The 16,886-nt window shown below is 49.9% G+C and overlaps 7 protein-coding genes across 7 annotated transcripts; 3 read left to right on the top strand and 4 right to left on the bottom strand.

Moving 5' to 3' along the window:
• Positions 1 to 108: 108 nt before the first annotated feature.
• VC83_04202 (uncharacterized protein) lies at positions 109 to 549 on the bottom strand (the record flags this gene model as incomplete). The annotated part of the gene is made up of 1 exon (XM_024467837.1): positions 109 to 549. The coding sequence occupies one exon, from the start codon at positions 547 to 549 to the stop codon at positions 109 to 111; it is 441 nt and encodes a 146-aa protein (XP_024324499.1).
• Positions 550 to 901: 352 nt separating this feature from the next.
• VC83_04201 (uncharacterized protein) lies at positions 902 to 2,027 on the bottom strand (the record flags this gene model as incomplete). Its single annotated transcript, XM_024467836.1, has 2 exons — positions 902 to 1,230; positions 1,508 to 2,027. 2 exons carry the CDS (start codon positions 2,025 to 2,027, stop codon positions 902 to 904), a joined length of 849 nt encoding a protein of 282 aa, XP_024324500.1.
• Positions 2,028 to 2,258: 231 nt separating this feature from the next.
• Positions 2,259 to 3,188, bottom strand: VC83_04200 (uncharacterized protein; the record flags this gene model as incomplete). The annotated part of the gene is made up of 4 exons (XM_024467835.1): positions 2,259 to 2,544; positions 2,589 to 2,688; positions 2,745 to 3,093; positions 3,165 to 3,188. 4 exons carry the CDS (start codon positions 3,186 to 3,188, stop codon positions 2,259 to 2,261), a joined length of 759 nt encoding a protein of 252 aa, XP_024324501.1.
• Positions 3,189 to 5,563: 2,375 nt separating this feature from the next.
• Positions 5,564 to 5,935, top strand: VC83_04199 (uncharacterized protein; the record flags this gene model as incomplete). The annotated part of the gene is made up of 1 exon (XM_024467834.1): positions 5,564 to 5,935. The coding sequence occupies one exon, from the start codon at positions 5,564 to 5,566 to the stop codon at positions 5,933 to 5,935; it is 372 nt and encodes a 123-aa protein (XP_024324322.1).
• Positions 5,936 to 5,972: 37 nt separating this feature from the next.
• Positions 5,973 to 6,502, top strand: VC83_04198 (uncharacterized protein; the record flags this gene model as incomplete). Its single annotated transcript, XM_024467833.1, has 2 exons — positions 5,973 to 6,194; positions 6,251 to 6,502. 2 exons carry the CDS (start codon positions 5,973 to 5,975, stop codon positions 6,500 to 6,502), a joined length of 474 nt encoding a protein of 157 aa, XP_024324323.1.
• Positions 6,503 to 6,881: 379 nt separating this feature from the next.
• VC83_04197 (uncharacterized protein) lies at positions 6,882 to 10,016 on the bottom strand (the record flags this gene model as incomplete). Its single annotated transcript, XM_024467832.1, has 4 exons — positions 9,410 to 10,016; positions 8,790 to 9,354; positions 8,554 to 8,739; positions 6,882 to 8,495 (listed from the first exon to the last, which is right to left on the bottom strand). Exons 1-4 carry the CDS (start codon positions 9,571 to 9,573, stop codon positions 6,882 to 6,884), a joined length of 2,529 nt encoding a protein of 842 aa, XP_024324318.1. The 5' UTR covers positions 9,574 to 10,016.
• Positions 10,017 to 12,347: 2,331 nt separating this feature from the next.
• Positions 12,348 to 15,029, top strand: RAD17 (Cell cycle checkpoint protein rad17; the record flags this gene model as incomplete). The annotated part of the gene is made up of 1 exon (XM_024467831.1): positions 12,348 to 15,029. The coding sequence occupies one exon, from the start codon at positions 12,348 to 12,350 to the stop codon at positions 15,027 to 15,029; it is 2,682 nt and encodes an 893-aa protein (XP_024324319.1).
• Positions 15,030 to 16,886: the final 1,857 nt, after the last annotated feature.

The raw sequence follows: 16,886 nt of genomic DNA, 5'->3' as shown, positions 1-16,886 counted from the left end.
ACGCAAGAAAAGTAAACCCTATTTTTCCGAATAAGTACGATAATCTTATTTCTATCTCAAGCGTCTAGATATAGCCCACAAATCCTCGTCGATGAATTTCATTTCAATTCATGCCAACACGCCATCAAGTACGATCTCGAACTCGACCTCCTCACACTTGACCATAGAGCTCTCCGCGACCGCCGATCCGCAAGCTGCTGACCCAACCCCAGCACCCTCCACGTCAACTCTCCACAACACTGCCACATCATCCTCAACCACCAAATCTCTGGGGTGTCTTGCCTTCTCGAGCACCTTTGGAGAGTACGGGCTCGCTGCCCACTGAAGCATACCAACGCTCTCCTCAGAGACTCTCGAAGCCTGGATTCCCGCCCCTGAATGGCTAGCCATCGTCACCCATCTGGTATCCATCCTGTTCCCATTCTCTTGCGGCACTTCGTAAGGCGTGTGAAGTCCCACGACCGTCTTGTTCCAGATCCCAACTCGTTGAGCGGAGCGCTTGTAGTCCAAACCAAGATGCGTTCTCCAGGCTCTTCGCGAGGCGAACATCAAGGCCAACACGTGGAAGATAGGCGGGGAATGCCCCACATGGAAGGATGTGCGCTTTAATTCTCATAGAGCCGGATGAAGAAATCGAATATGTCAGAGTACAGTCGAATTCCCAGCCTAGAATGGGAGGAAATGTAAGTTTTGATCTTCAGTTGGACCGTGGATGGATCGACACTCTCGACGGTGAAATCGCGCAACTGAGAAGTGAGGGTATCAAGGCCATAGTGCGTCCAGTATAGATAGTCTTTGGGACGATCATTATCAGTTAGGCTGCGCCAGAATCCTGGTATAATAGCTGCCCGGGTCTACGAGTCGAGGGCGAGGAGCGGGACGGCTCCCACAGTCCAGGATGTTATGGACCCGCGTGCGCGACAAAATCTGATGTCGAAGTCGGAATTTCCGACGGAATATTCAACCTTTGAAGTGTGGAGTTGGAGAGCGCTGGATTGAGAGGCCGGATATTGAGGTACGGGAACTGTGGGAGAATTGGTCTGGTAAGGCGGTGCTGGAACCAGGCAATTTCGTGGCCAGCATCGACCCAAGACGTCGAGGCTCGAAGGCGGAAGCTCACCGTTAACCACCTGCCTGGCGCTTTCAGGTAGTCAAGAATATCCTGGGGAAGCCGCACTGTAGCTGTTTCGCCGGGCTTGACGTCAGGAAGAAGCAACTCGCCAGATGGTCCTATTTGAGCACTACAATATTGTTAGATTTGAAGAAATCGATCGGAGTCTCTTGAGACATACCTGTCGGTGACAAGATTCCAACTTGTATACGGCAACCAAGTGATTTAGATCAACAAAGTCGTAGCCGTTCTCAATGATAAGGTCCTCGTCGCTCACTGAAGCTCTGACTGGCTCTGACTTTTTTGAACTCTACTAAGCCAGGAGTAGGCGTATGGTCGCTGAACACAACCCGTCCATGACAAATGTATTATCGTTTGGAGTGTCACCAAAATCACCTCCGTAAGCGTAAAATCCACCTCGTTCTGAGTCGGACCCTGTCCATAAACCATGATTGGCCCACTCCCATATATATCCACCCTGGAGCCTCTTGTGGTCTCTGAAAGCTCCCCGATAGTCCTCAAGGCCTCCTGGCCCATTGCCCATCGCATGGGCATACTCGCAGAGAATCATTGGTTTCTCAAACTTATCGACGCCAGCCGTTTTCGATAGTTTAAGTAGCGTTTCTACCGAAGGATACATGTATGAAAACATATCGGCACTCTGGGCATCTTCGTCACCCTCATAATGAACAAGGCGGCCTGGATCGACACGTTTGGCATAATCGTACATGGCTTGGTGATTCTTTCCGTAAAACGCTTCATTCCCTAAAGACCAGATAATGATAGATGCGTGGTTCTTGTCTCGATGCAGAACCTGTTCCATACGATCGATGTACTGATCTTTCCACGCATTGTTATCCGATGTGAATGCAGCGGCTTGAGGGAACGCAAGCTTCTTGCGTTCACCGTAGTCCATTTCTTTCGGAATGTTAAGTGGTCTCGCGATGGCATCGTAAAACACCCGTGGCACTCCAGATCCGCTTCGTCCATAACCCACAGCCCAAGCTCATCACACAACTCATAGAGTCGTGGATGGTAAGGGTAATAAGAACAGCTAAGCGCATTGACTTGTATTGTTTCATTAGAAGAAGGTCCTTCTTGATGAATGACAACGGAACGGTCCGACCATGGTGAGAATGGTGGTATGTCAGTTCACACCACGTAGAATGATAGGCGATCCATTAACACACATTAGACCATCTTTGAGTTCTATAGACCTGAAGCCAACGTTGTGCGATTGTTTGCAAGGTCTTGTCCAGAGCTTTTGAGCGAGGGTGATCTCAAGGCCATATAATGTAGGAGTCTCAGCGGTCCACTTTCTTGGTGTAGGAATTTGAAGAGCTAAATCAATTTTTGACTTGTCGGCCTGGACGGAAAATGTGTCTGATTTCACAGTCTGGTTACCCTGTGGAGAGTCCTGGGCGTCAAAGAGACTTCGACATCAACAGTCAGCGCCAGATCTAGCGATACCGCCAACGTTGCGTCCATATATTGCTCGTCAAGGATAGTCTTCACGAAGAAATCCTCAATGCGAGCCTCTCCGGGAAACGCAAGTAGGTATACGTCTCTGTATATTCCTACGTCAAAATTTAGCATCCATCACGTGGAAGAGTCAGCTACCAAGAGCTCATACCTGATAACCACCATTGATCTTGGTCTTCAATATAAGACCCGTCGCACCACTGAGAAACCCGCACAGAGATCTCGTTGATAGAATCCCTCGTCACAAAAGCAGTAACGTCAAATTCGGTCAGATTCCGCGATCCTTGGTGGTAGCCGACAGGATGTCCATTGACCCAAACATGAAAGCTGCTGTCTACGCCTTGAAATCGGAGTCTCAACTGGGAAGATTCGTTCCAAGCTGGTGGCACAGAGAAAGTTCGGCGGTATGTGCCCGTCGGGTTTGCTGTGGGCACATGCGGCGGGCACACCGGGAATGAATATATCACATTCGTGTACTGAGGCTTGCCATGTTCCTGGAGCTGCCAATGTCCGGGCACGTTGATTTTAGTCCACTGTAATCGGGTAATTCCCCTTGGCCTGTGGAAAGTACAAAATTTGATTCTAGGGAAGGCATTTTTCTTGACGAGGCGCCAAATTTTTATTTGGATAAGCAATGGAGAGTAGAAAAGAGTTCAAGACATAAAATCTATTTGAGGAAAATAAGTGTGGAGAAGGAACGGAGGAAGCTATAAACCTGCGATATCTGTGATAGCGAACGCAATTGTGCTCTGCATGGAAATAACGTAAATGGCTCCTTATTACCGTTTCTAGTTTCTTCTAGACTCTATGGATTGGCGTAGAGAAGTGATGTGGAACATTGACTTAACGATGTAGGGCAAAAGGCTATGTTGGTTTCGATCTCTTCACTCGGCTCGGGGTAGCTCATTAGCGCCAACCGCCAATTAGCGCGCGTGAATCCCCCCAACGTTCGCTCTTGCACCCCCGCACTACAACCTTCACTGTCAGCCCAACCAACCAACTGCTGCAAAGTGATTGAAAGAATGGTGTGGCATTGGAACTAGCTGGGAATTGGTTGAATCGTTGCCCAGAAAATCCAGCAATTCCGGAATTTTGCAGTGGTGACGTGCCATTAGCAGATCCCACAATTTGAGTTGCAGTCAAGTCTCCAAAGGTGACTTCATGGGAATAAAGGTCGCCGACGATCTGTTGAAGTCTATTGTTAGCATCGCTCCTTGACTGGGTTACAGTACTTACTGTTGCACGTCCTGTGCCATCTTTCGACGTTGTACCATATTTATTCTCGAAAGTAATATGAAGATTCTCATATGTTTTTCCGGAAACGTAGATGCCTGGGTTCACAACGATATCTCCAGACCCAGTGTCAATTAAAAGACTTGAGGTTGGAAGCGCCGCCAACGGTAAAGTCGGCGTACCAGAACCCCTATCAAATTATTAAAAGAACGACACTTAAGACCAGGACACATACTGCATCGATTTTTATTCCTTCAGAAGCCAATCCATCTCGTCGGTCAAGATGGAGATATCCTGTGCTTTTCTTTTGGGAGAGGGCAAGGCGAGATGTGCGAGGTAAATCAACCGAATTGGAACCATAAACAGCCCCAATGGCTAGAGAAACCAGCATAAAATATAATAAAACTTCCATTGATATAAATTGAAGGCGAGACGGTGGGGCATTTGTTTGAACTATCTCCAAAATATGAGCGCCATGATCACATTTATATAATTTCTCAAGACACAAATTTAAATGAAGTCGTATGGGCAGCCACGAGGCAGAAAACATGCCCTGTCAATTCATGCCATATCTAATTGGTAACATCGGTAAACTTGATATATGGTCGAACATGTTTGTAGCCACATTGTAAGATTCTCAGAATAGATGCTGAGATGTGGACCCCAACGTTGATGTGAGAATCCTACGCCTCGGAATAGGGTTCGTGGTGTCTCGCATAACATCCTCTCATTGGTCGCATGGGCAGTTAGTCATCAAGGGACGAGTCGTAACCCCACCTGTCAGATATTAGACCTAAAATGAGATGTCTTGGATGAGACGTCAACGTTGAATGATGGGCAAAAGATCTATATACCCTACACCACCCCTGTAAAGATCTATATACCCAACGCTAACTTCAATAGATTCTGCCGCATTTAGTCAGCATCGCTGGCCCCATGCCTCACTGTAGCCAACCTCGCTGCTCCCACTAGCACTCGAACCCCCCCCCCAAATGACGTCCCTTCCGCTGCTTGTTGTGCCAGTAGATGGCGCAGAGTTCCTAGACCTGGATGCCGTTGTCCTTACCCCGATGACTAGGCACTTAAGGAGAAATTCGTCTTACAACACCCTAATGCCATCCCATTGACGTTTCTAAGCTTAGAGCTCACGAAACAGATCCATGTTTCCCGCCTATAACACGGGTCCCACGGGGGAGGCCAAAGAAGGAGAGGTTCCGGAAGGAGGACCCACGGAGGAGAGTTGGGGGGGAGAGGGAGCTTCTGGTGTTGGGCGCTGCTCTACTTGTGGGAATATAGAAGCTGCTGGTGCCCGCATGAGTAGGGCGCTTTCACGAGTATGGTGAGAGCAAGGTCAGTGGAGCAGCGGTGTCAAATGGGACATCAGGATTCGATGATGAATGGCAGCGGCAGATCTTTAGCTTCTTTGTCACATGCAATCAGACTTCTGTTCACGCCTTGTCCTACAGCTTAGCCTTTCCGAGCCCGCGATTAAGTATGCATTTTGGTCACCGCGCGTTGCACCGAATGTTCCGTGCATCTCAGGAGGCCAATCCGGACGGGACTGCTGTTGAGTTCCAAAATTATTCCCTCACCCAATACAACCTTGCAGTCAAATGTACCCAGAGGCTTCTGGCACAAAGTTCATCCGGCGACTTCGACCTGGTGGTCAAGGGCTTGGTAGCATGTGTACTGTTTGTGTGCTACGAGAACTAGGTGGGTGATTACAGAACAGTCCAGATGCACCTTCAAAATGGCCTTGAAATACTCCCTGGGGCTGTTGACGGACATGGCAAACAACGCCCCACGGTACCCGACAACATCACACAGGTCCTGAACCGACTCGACGTACAGGCCATATCATTTGCTGACTGTGAGGCACCCTATCCATATCATCTGGGCCAGCATTTGAGCATTCCAACGTCCTCGCCGTCGTTTGCTTACATCGGAGATGCAACGGATCATCCCATCGAAACATTGGATTTTCTGGCTCGCTGCATTATCGGAACCGAATCCAATTCCACATTACAGCTCAATGCCACAAGTACAGTCTTACAGCAGTGGGAAAATGAGTTTGATCGTCTGGTCGCTTTTTTTACTAGAGGACGATAATAACACCATCGTGCTACTTAAAATGTACCACACGACCATGACTGCAATGATTGCAACTGGATTATATGGGCAAAAGATTCTGCATGATGAGCATTATGGTCTATACGAACATATTATCTCATTAGGCAAAGTCTTGTTTGACCAGCAAAGGGCCGCTGGATCCATGGACGGCTACATCTTCTGCTTCGAACCAGGAACTCTGCGACTTTGGCTGCTCCAACACTCTCCCATGTCCCCTGTTGATGGTCTGCGGTTTAGAGTAACGAGATGGCTTGTCGTCGGATCAAGGGTTAACGGCACTTGATGGCAACAAAGAAGAGTGGTAGGAAGCCGGAAACCTCGAGGTCGAAACCATCTGGGAACCCTCCCACGGGTTTCCTCTTCGTCGACCCGCAATCGTTCAAGATCTCCACCAAGAGCGCGACAGCCGCCACCGATGTCGTGAAGGTTGACTACATCTTCTCTGCCGCGATCCTCGCCGCTGTCGACCCGACGCAAGAGCGCGTCGGCAAGCTAGACGTAGCGACCAATGAATTCGTCATTGATGGCATCGGAGTTCGAGTTTGAGGCCGAGGAGAACGAGTGGAGTCTCACGGTCCCGGATCTGAAGGGCGAGTGGGCCATTTTGATCCCAAAAGCTGCAGTGCTGTGAGCGGAGGTGTTAAGGATGGGATTGGGGTGTTAGGTGGTCTAGTTCCAAAGTTTTATTTGTAGGTTTTAGAAAATGGCGAAGAAAATCACGGGAGTGATCGGGGTTGTACAATACAATATATATGGGTACTTCATATACAAGTACCCCATTACCCCCGCCCGCCATCTATATATATTTCCTTCCAGCCGGCCGCCAACTCGTCGCCTTCCCATTCCACCACCATCCCCATCCCCTAAGTTCTAGAAACGCCTCCTCGTACTAAATCATAAAAGTTATACAAGAGCATGCTCTAACCTATCCCCTAGCCTTGACACAAATAGCAATCAGCCGATCAACATACGTCTCCGGCTCATCCATCTCCTTCATCGCGCCTCCCCTCGTCCCCATCTGCGCCTGCGGCGGCATCTTCACCAACTCCGTCCCACCAAGCCCATCGTCGCCTCCACCACCTTCCTCACGCCCAACAATAACACTAACCTCCTGACTCACCATGATCCCCCCAAAATGCTCTTCCGCCAGCATAGCCTCGGAGCCACTCTCCAAACTAAGCCGCGGCGGCGTCAGCGGCCCCCTCTCGGCATGTCTCCGCCCAAAGCGCACGCCCAAAAACCGGCGTTGCGCTCTCGGCGGCGGCATCGGCATCGGAATCTCCATCGCGCTATCGCCATACACCGAGCCCAGGCGCTTGAACCCCTCGCTCGACTCTCTTCGTCCAGATGAGCTCATAATGCTCTTGTGGCCATCATCAACACTCGCCCTGCGCCTGCTAAGTATTGACGCGAACTCGCGATGTACCTTGCGCGTAAAGTGGTGGTGGTCCGGACTGTTCCTGTACACGTATTGCTGGGTACGGAAGAAGCTGAGTGGGACGAATTCGAGTTTCTGGCCGTGTGCGCGGAACTGGATTGGCACAATGAGGCGGAATGCGAGGATTGCTGCGCGGCCTGGCGGAGCGTCGGGGTTAGGACCGCGGCAGGGCACGGTAAGGGGCTGGGCGATGAGGAGCGCGTCGTTGAAGACCGGGTCGTTGATTTCATCTTTCAATGCCACGAGAGAGTCGCGGAATTCTATCGCGAATACCTGCTGCTCCTTTGATACGGTGAAGGCGTTAGGCGATTTCGCATTCAGGAATTTCAGACACGCGGAGACCGATAACCCATCGAGTTGAGAAAGATACTCTGTCTCCCAGATCCTGAGGCTGTCGATTGGTAACTGAATGGCAGGGAGTTGGTTTCTGCGGTTCTTGGGGACAAGGATATCAAAACCGCCGCGCACACAGGCTCTAAGTGCGAATAACGCCAAGTGGACACCAGGGTTCATAATGGGCGTGTCCTTAGAGTACTCGTACATGTTAGTGAGCTGACCGGGGAGGTCATCGCAGTTGATCTGCATGCTGCGAGATAGGATAGGGGCAACGTCTTTTATGTCGGCAAAGCGATAGCCGGAGGCTGTAAGGTGGTCGGCCTCTGTTTTATCCACGCTGCGGACAAGGGCAAGGAGTTGTCCTTTGCTGCTGAGAACACGGGCTGCTGCAATATTTGTCTCTTCGTCCGCGGAGGGTTTGGATCCTTTTCCTCGGGGTCCAGATTCCGAGTTGTGCATCTCGCCGGTGTTGAATATCTCATCGAAGAGGACGCCAACATTTTCCAAGGGTTGGTTTAGCTGTTCTGCAAGATCTGCGGCGGCAGTACAGAATAGTTCGCGGAAAATAACCGAATAGTTTTCTGTGTACCCGTCCTCGCTGCCATGGGGATCGGTTTCTGACTGTAGCCCAGGACGGTACTTCTTCGCTTGTTGGAGGTGAGTACGCATGCCAGGAAGGAGAGTAGAGATGCTACTCCAGTTGCGAGTGGTGCGGAAAATCCACTGGAATACTGGGTGAGAGGTTCCAAACACTTCGTCGAAAGACTATTGTTTAGGTTAGTACATGGGATAGTTCGATACGAGAGCTTTTCGGTCGACATACCCATTCAATATAGGAAGTCGTGACCTTCTGATTTGGGAGGAGGCCTTCAGGGGTCACTAGGAGCCTCCCATTGAGATCGAATATTGCAGAGGCCAAGAGGACTTGTTGAGCTCTGTTTGCGGAACGAGTTCTTCTCCTCTGTGTAATAATGGTGAGGCCAAGAATGATAACACAGGCAGCAGCAGACTATTTCGTGTTAATATCCCTACGGGTACAGAACCGGTGGAAAGCCATACCAGAACAATGATGACGATAACAGTTGAGTTCCTAGGAATGTCATGGGACTTCGTAGGATCGACCATTTTCAGGCGATAATTTGTTCCGACGGACGCAACCCAATGCATTCCAAACACGGCGCACGCTAGAATGACACCACACATAGCTCTCTTCCACCATAAGTCGGTCCAGGCTGCACGCAGGGCAAAAAATACCCACAGTGCCGTGATGCTGGCGAAAACAGCGATAACCACCGAACCCACCACATATCCCACGGTATAAACACACGTATAGTTCGAAATTCCAGCTTGCCCAAGGTAATGCATACCGCAGATTGCCAATCCCGCCAGAGCTCCGCCAACTGGGAGTCGGACCTTGCTGATTTTGTCGCCAGACCCAACGGCCATGAAGGCGGCCAGGAGCACTATGATTGGAACGAAAAAGGAGAGAGCTGTGAAGCCCTGATTGTATGCGATCTGGATTCCGAGGTGCCCATCGCCTAGGACGATTGCGCGGTTGCCGATGTAGTGCATGCACCAGATGGCAATGCCTCCCATGGAGATCGATGAACTGAAGAGGAGCGACCTGACCGGGATCCATTAGTTTTGGTGATACTTCCACTTTCACGATCAGAACGCACCAGTTGTAGAGGCCTTTCTCGGCAGTCCGCCAGTGAAGGAGCTCCAAAGTCGTCCATGCTCCGATAAAGCTGACCACGTATGACAGCACCACAAATCCTGGAGTAAACTCTCTGCGGACGATGCGTCCCTCCCACTCCTTCCAGTCGATCGCGTTGTCCATCATGGCATTCTAATGAGTGCTGTGAGTGAGGCGTAGTTTCTGCCTTTCGATCAACAGGTACGGTACAGTACACGCTTGCTGAACGGTAGATACTCCTACTACCCCTTCTTCAGGACAGGGACCAAGCGGGATCTTATCCATTTTCAAACAAATCCTCCAACAGTGCCAATTCTACATCGGGTTGGGAGGCATTATCACATTCATGGTGCTCCAATAAGGAAGGAGCAATGCATGAACAAGAAAAAATACCCGAGGCTCATTTGCAGATGTTTTCCTGGAGCTGGGCCTGTCTCAGCTGAGGCTGCATATTGAACGCCACCAACCTATCGAGGATACACGTGAGGCAGATTGGGCGATCTTGGGGCACCTGGGCCGAGCTAACCCCAGCAGCCCACCCTGACCCACTACCAGTAATTTTCCGACGCTTAGTTGAAACGTAATTCTCCAACTCTTAGTTGAAACTATGAGGCCTACTTAACGCTCAAGGACAGGCCAAAGATCAAGGACAGGCCAAAGATCAAGGTCATGAAGAGGGTACGTTTCTGCATTAATCGATTATTAATATATTCCTAATGTATTAGTAGTGGAATGCCATTACGACAAAATATTACTCCAAATATGCTGTTAGACAAAGGGGGCATTGAGCTTCAAAATAGCTACAGTTGACCTCGGGAACTATCCCCTGCGAATGATCGCTCAAGGGGGCACCCGCTTTGTGGATGCGATGAGTGGGGGGCAGCTGCTAGTGCCGCTTTGTGGATGCGATGAGTGGGATGCGTGCGTATTATTGAATAGCCCAGACAAGTCCAGATTATGGGCGGGCGGGGCTGGCAGAATGTGCCGTTAAGCTGCTGGAGCATCTCTCCGGTTCCATATGTGGGCAGCTGACTCTTTCCATGGGCCGCAATATGATAACTGCTATCTAAAGCGACAAAAAACCCTTGGTTTTCAAGTATGGTCACTTTACGGAGGTAATGCTCAAAACAAGGGACCCCAGAATTTGTGCACGGCAGTATCAAATCATGTATTGATCACATATAAATACAAGGCGAGATACACCATCACGCTATGTCAGTCGGTCGGTGGCTTTTAGGCCCCCGCTATGTCAGTCAGTGGCTTTTAGGCCCCCCCCACTAACAAAACTTTTTGAACATTACCTCCGTAGACACGGCTGGTGCTCGGCATCGGCGAGTTGCACACCATCCGTAAGGCTCTGATTAGCGCGGGGGGCACACCGCAGACTTACGTATCGGGATGGCTGTGTGGGAGTGTGGGATCGCTGTGTGGGATCGCTGTGTGGGATCTGTGGGATCACTGCGTGGGATCGCTGTGTGGGATCGCTGTGTTGTGTGGGATCGCTGTGTGGGATCGCTGTGTTGTGTGGGATCGCTGTGTGGGATCGCTGTGTGAGATCGCTGTGTGAGATCGCTGCGTGGGATCGCTGCGTGGGATCGCTGTGTGAGATCGCTGTGTGTTTGATATGCCTGGACGGGTGGAACCAACACAACGTTCCCTAGCAATGCAGCTAACTCCTCCGATGCAGATACGCGTATATAGCTCACATTGTTCATCACGTAACGTATTTCACATGCCAGTCGCCCACCCAAGCGAGTTATTCGGACATCGCTGTCCGAATACTAAGCGAACGACATCGCGCACACCCTGGATTTGTAAGCGGTTACGTAATCAAACCCTAGCAAACCGCTCTAGCAACCCTAGAATCATCAAACGGGCCAAATTAATAAAGAAAGTGATTCATAGTAGAGTAAGATTCATAACAGTAGAAATAAATCACTTAATAAGAAGTGATTCATAGTAAGAATACCCCTCTTTCTGCTTGCCTTATTCCTCTTAGTGCCTTTCCTTTCTTCTTAGTTGGAACGAGCCATTCCTTAACCCGCGGCCCACGCCGCTGTTGACGATTGACGGACTGCCTTTTGGAATTATACACAATAAATCAATGGCTCTGTGCATTCAGTTTCGATATCATAGATTCGACTAGACACTTAATATATCCTGTCTCGAAACACTGTGCTGAGTTTATGCCTGGCGTGACCTAATATTCTAATACCATTGTTTGCCGCATGCAAAGAGAGCATATCTTTATGAATTAAAAATCTCGTAGTATAAATTTAATCAACACGGGGGAGCGAGATCAGGCTTCCTGAGACCCTGTGCTAGGATCTGTGTTGGGGGTTTTGCTGCCATTCTGCACGAGTGTATTTTCAATTCAGATTCTGGGGCGTGGGAAGTCCGACTCAGATTTACTAGTACTCTGGAATTTTCGTTGATATGTTGCCTGTACCTCTTCATGCAATTCTGATAGTATCTTTAAATAGACGGCTAGATTCATTTGTATATCTTAGAGACGGAGGGAGATGGCACAAAGAGCGGCACGAGCAAAGTGACATACGAGTGAAGCGGTCAATACAAACGCATACACAAAAACAATTGAGTTCAACTTTGAAAGCAGAATTCTTTGCGTAGAATAATTAATATATGTGTGTAACTTATAAGTTAGTTAAACTATTTAGCTGCAAATATAGCATGGGGTGAGAGCTGTCGTTAAAATGGCTTATGTAATCACAAGAGCCTAGACGACAGGGGTGCAACCGACAAGGCTGACAGAACTGGGGTCCCACTCTTTCCCCAACTCACAATATCGACGAGACAGCCTGGCCACCAACCCAGATAAACATTGCACTGCGACAGCGAATATGTTGACTGTCGAGCCTGCTCCCGCAAATGGTTCAAGCTGCTAGATACTGTCTGCCTCGATGGCTCCCCCAGCGAAGAGACCGAGGCGCAATGTAATTGTTTCGAGCTCACCTTCTGCGCCCAAGGGCGACAATGGCAGCGATGATGAATATACACAGAGTCGAACCGCAGCACCGATACGGGCAATCGACTTTAATTCGTCTCCCATCGAGGAGCCTTCGCCGTTTGTGAGGCCGACGCGATCATTGAAGCAACCTCCCACGCCGACCAAATCTCGACAATCGACCCTGACCAGCAATAGCCAGTGGATTACTACATCGCTTCTCCCCAACCAGAGCCGCGCTGCTTCTAGCAGGAAGAGCGCCAGCGCAAGCCCTGAGAAGCTGAGGGCTAAGGGAAAGCTGGTGGAGAATGGGAAATCGAAAAGCTTGTATACGTTCTTCTCGACACAAGTCCAGAAACAGCAATCCCAGGTTGCGCGCCCAACCGAAGAACGAAACAGAGGGGCACTCGTGGAAGAGGATGAGGGGATATCGGATGAAGACGAGGTACCGGAAAGTAAGGCGAAGATTAGTAGCTCATTTGCTGCTGCGGCGGCAAAGCGGACACGGGATGCTATGGAGGGAGGCGTGAGCATGATAAGTGGGAGTCAGAGGTTCATGAGGCCGCCGATGCCGGTGCAGGCTAAAAAAGAAGAGGATTCCAGACCATGGGCGGACAGATTTGCGCCAATGGATCTAGATGAGTTGGCAGTTCATAAGAAGAAGGTATCGGATGTTAGAGGGTGGCTTGAGGCAGTTATGGAGGGGAAGCTACGGCAACGGCTGTTAATCCTCAAGGGAGCTGCTGGAACAGGAAAGACTACAACTGTGCAGCTCCTGGCGAAATCTATGGGAGCAGAAATACTCGAATGGCGGAACCCAGCCGGATCAATGGCGTCAGACGATGGGTTCGTCTCTATGGCAGCCCAGTTTGAGGAGTTCATGGGCCGTGGCGGAAAATTCGGACAGCTGGATATATTTTCTGAAGATGAGCCTACTTCGCCTTCGACTTCGGGGGTAAAACCGCTCAATAGGAGGAAAAATATCATCCTCATCGAAGAATTCCCAAACACGATCACGCGCGCATCGACAGCGCTGCAGAACTTTCGCTCTACTCTCCTCCAGTACCTCGCCGCGAACACCCCCTCCCTTGCAGAGACGTACACCCGCCCCAACACCGCCACTGCGAAAGCCCCCATCATCCCTCTTATAATGGTCATCACCGAAACTCTACTCACCACAACCGCTACCACGGATAACTTCACTTCACACCGTCTTCTTGGTCCAGAGATACTCCATCACCCAGCCGTCGCAACAATTGAATTCAACCCTGCTGCGCCAACGCTTCTCGCGAAAGCCCTTGACCTGACCGTGCAGAAGGAAGCCCGCGCATCCGGCCGCCGCAAGACCGCCGGACCGCTCGTCCTCAAGCTCCTTGCGGAGATAGGGGACGTGCGCAGCGCCGTAGCGAGCCTGCAGTTTTTGTGTCTGCGTGGCGAAGAGGGTGATTGGGGTGGTAAAGTCGCATTTTCGGCTAAGAGGAAGAAAGCTGCAGGGAAGGAACAGCCAATGACGAAGATGGAGGAGGAGAGTCTGGAGCTTGTTACGAGAAGAGAAGCGAGCCTGGGGATCTTCCACGCTGTGGGCAAAGTTGTATATAATAAACGCGATACTCCCCCGACCGAGCAGGATAAGCGGGCTGTTGAGGTGCTACCACCATACCTTGCGCACGCGGCACGCCCACGGCCTTCACAGATTAACGCATCGGAACTTATTGATGAGATGGGCACGGACACATCGACGTTTATATCTGCATTGCATGAGAACTATATCCTCTCGTGCGACCCTCCAGCATCCCATGCGGAAGACTCCTCAGACCTCGTCCACGCCATTGGTTGCATCGACGCCCTCTCCGATGCGGACCTCCTAACTCCTTCATGGGAATCAGCCTATGGCCAAGGTGGAGCAGGAGACGTGGCAAGACAGGATGAACTGGCCTTCCAGGTCGCTGTGAGGGGACTCTTATTTGCGCTGCCGGATCCAGTGAAGCGGCGGGCTGCCCCGGGAAGGGGTGGACGAGGTAGAGGAGTCGGTGGAGGTGGGTCAGGAGGCGGCGGGGACGCATTCAAGATGTTCTACCCGACAAGCCTCAAGCTATGGCGCCAGAAAGAAGAGGTAGGAAGCCTTGCCGATCTCGCTGCATCGCGCCTGTTACGGCGGGAAGATGTCGCAGGTACTACCAATGCTGCTGTAACAAAGAAGGAAGTAGGCACGGTTGAAGGATGGTGCCGCGATGCTTTCGCCTCATCTGTCGCCGCTGTCGTTTCGGAGGGGGGTGAACCGGATGCTCTGTCACCATCCCTCGTGGGGCTTGGCGCCTCAGCGCGGACGGAGATGCTGTTGGAAAGATTGCCGTACCTGTTTGCCATCCACATGTCACGGACACGTAGTGTGAGCCTCCCGCTGCCAAGGGCGGAGATGGAGAGGGTGGTGAAGTTTGTTGGGATTGGGCGCGTGGCAGAAGATGATGAAGAGGGTATGGGCCCTGTAGTGGATGTGGATGGTAAGGGGGAAGGCAATGAGAAAAAGGTCAAGATCTTGCGTTTTGGGACAGTGGGCGTGGGAAGGGGGCTAGAAGAGCGATTTGGTGCCTTGAAGGCGGGTGGGACGGTGCTGAGCGATGATGATATTGAGGATTAACGTCGTTTTAATTTGCTTTAGGGAGTGGAGTTAATTTGGTAACGGCTCGCGGTGGCGAAGCCCAATTACTGTATGTATATGGAGGGGGAGTTTATATTGGAATTTATGTTATTTATACTTACTTGTACCCTATCTTCTGATACTCTTGACGCCCAAAAGTCCGAATAAGGGCTGTTCATACTCATGGAGCTAGAAGGGGAGCATGCACAACGGAACTGATCATAGTAAATGTAAGTGAAATTAACGCTCTTTGTCAGTCAGGTCCATATTTTCTAAGCTGGTTGCTAAAAAATATGATAAAAATAATAATTTCTATCAACAATACTACAGTTCTCACGTGATAAGTCGATATAATAATTCCTCTAGATAATATCGAGATATACTGAATATCGAGTAATCAAACCATTACATAAGCCAAACGTCCAATGTGCCCTGAATGCCCTCATTTGCCCTTTTGACCACTAATTCCCTTTCTATACGCTCTAAAGAACGGAGTGTACCTGCCGGCTCCCTTATGCCACTATTCCCAGTTTCCGTAAAGTCAGTCAGAACTTGGAGGGCTTGTAGAACTGCCTGCGTAGAATGAACCACCGGCAGTCTAAGCTCCTCCCCATCGTCATCATCTTCACCTTCATTAGGAGGCTAGATCAATGACCTCTTGTAGTACTATATCCCCCTCGCTATCTTGTATACCCTCTTGTATCGTCTCCTCCGCTGGGTTTAGAAAGTTTGAAAGGTCCATCGCATCGTGAATTCGGCCGTGCTGTTGTACTTGGTTATAAAGGTCAGTAAGAGGCGAAATGTGCTCAAGAGGAAGTTGGATCAGGTTTTTGATGATTGTGCTTTTGCGGAAGCAGTTGTAGATAGTCGTATTTGAGACATCGTGATACCAGATCGGATGATCCAGCGAAGGGCAAGATGTAAGTTAATAGTTTTAAGAGGATCTTCATTGTTGTCGAAGGCGTTTAGCATGAACGCAAGCCATTGTCAACGATAATGAGCTTTAAGGGAGGCAATAATGCCTTGATCAAGGGCCTGGAATCGACTGTCGAATGCGATGGCCGAAGGTTCTAAAGAATCAGTCGATAGAGGCTTTTTGCGAAGGCTTTGGTGACTGGTGAGCATACCAGTTTCAGAGTGCGCGACGCTGCTCAATCGTCATTGTAAACAGCTGATTTCGAGGCATCTTGGCCTATGTAATGTCGGTATAAGACGATATCTGGTCAAATCAGTTCGATATCGAGTGTATCGTAGTTTTGGTGGGAAAATAAAGAATCCTACAAAAAATATCGAGTTAGCGTGAATATCGCCTAATAAAGTATTGACTTATCGCGTGAGAACTGTAGTATTAATTATACACTGGAGGCAGTCGCACTTCAGGCATTTTGCGGGGGGCACGAGTATCAGTAGCTTCCAGAGAGTGTTTGAAACGCGGAAAATCGACCAGTTAGGAAAATAGTCCAATAAAGCTGTAGCAACGCGAGAAGGCTACCTGCTGCATGATGCCAATTCCAACATAAACGAGGGCTTAAAGCATATATGTTCCACATTGTAAGCGCTAGACTAATAATGTATCACCAAATACCATCTGCTAGACTACACAGTGTTGCCCGAGTATTACTCGTTGCAAGTACTACTTGAGGAATTACTCGAGTAGTACTCGACTCGAAGAAATCTGAACTACTCGAGTAGTTGCCAAGACAGCCAAGAGAGCAGGGTAAGGATGTAGACAGAATTATAGCATAGGCAAAGTGAAGCTTTCAATGACTTGAATATTGCTGTGATACTTACCATCGTCAAGATGAGCGAGTCTTCGCTATCACCGCCGACCCTAGACGACCCGGGCGAATATGAGAA

The sequence above is a fragment of the Pseudogymnoascus destructans genome, assembly GCF_001641265.1.
Source record: "Pseudogymnoascus destructans isolate 20631-21 unplaced genomic scaffold scaffold_9, whole genome shotgun sequence".
NCBI classification, from domain to species: Eukaryota; Fungi; Ascomycota; class Leotiomycetes; order Thelebolales; family Thelebolaceae; genus Pseudogymnoascus; species Pseudogymnoascus destructans.
This window is presented reverse-complemented; position numbering and strand designations above follow the sequence as displayed.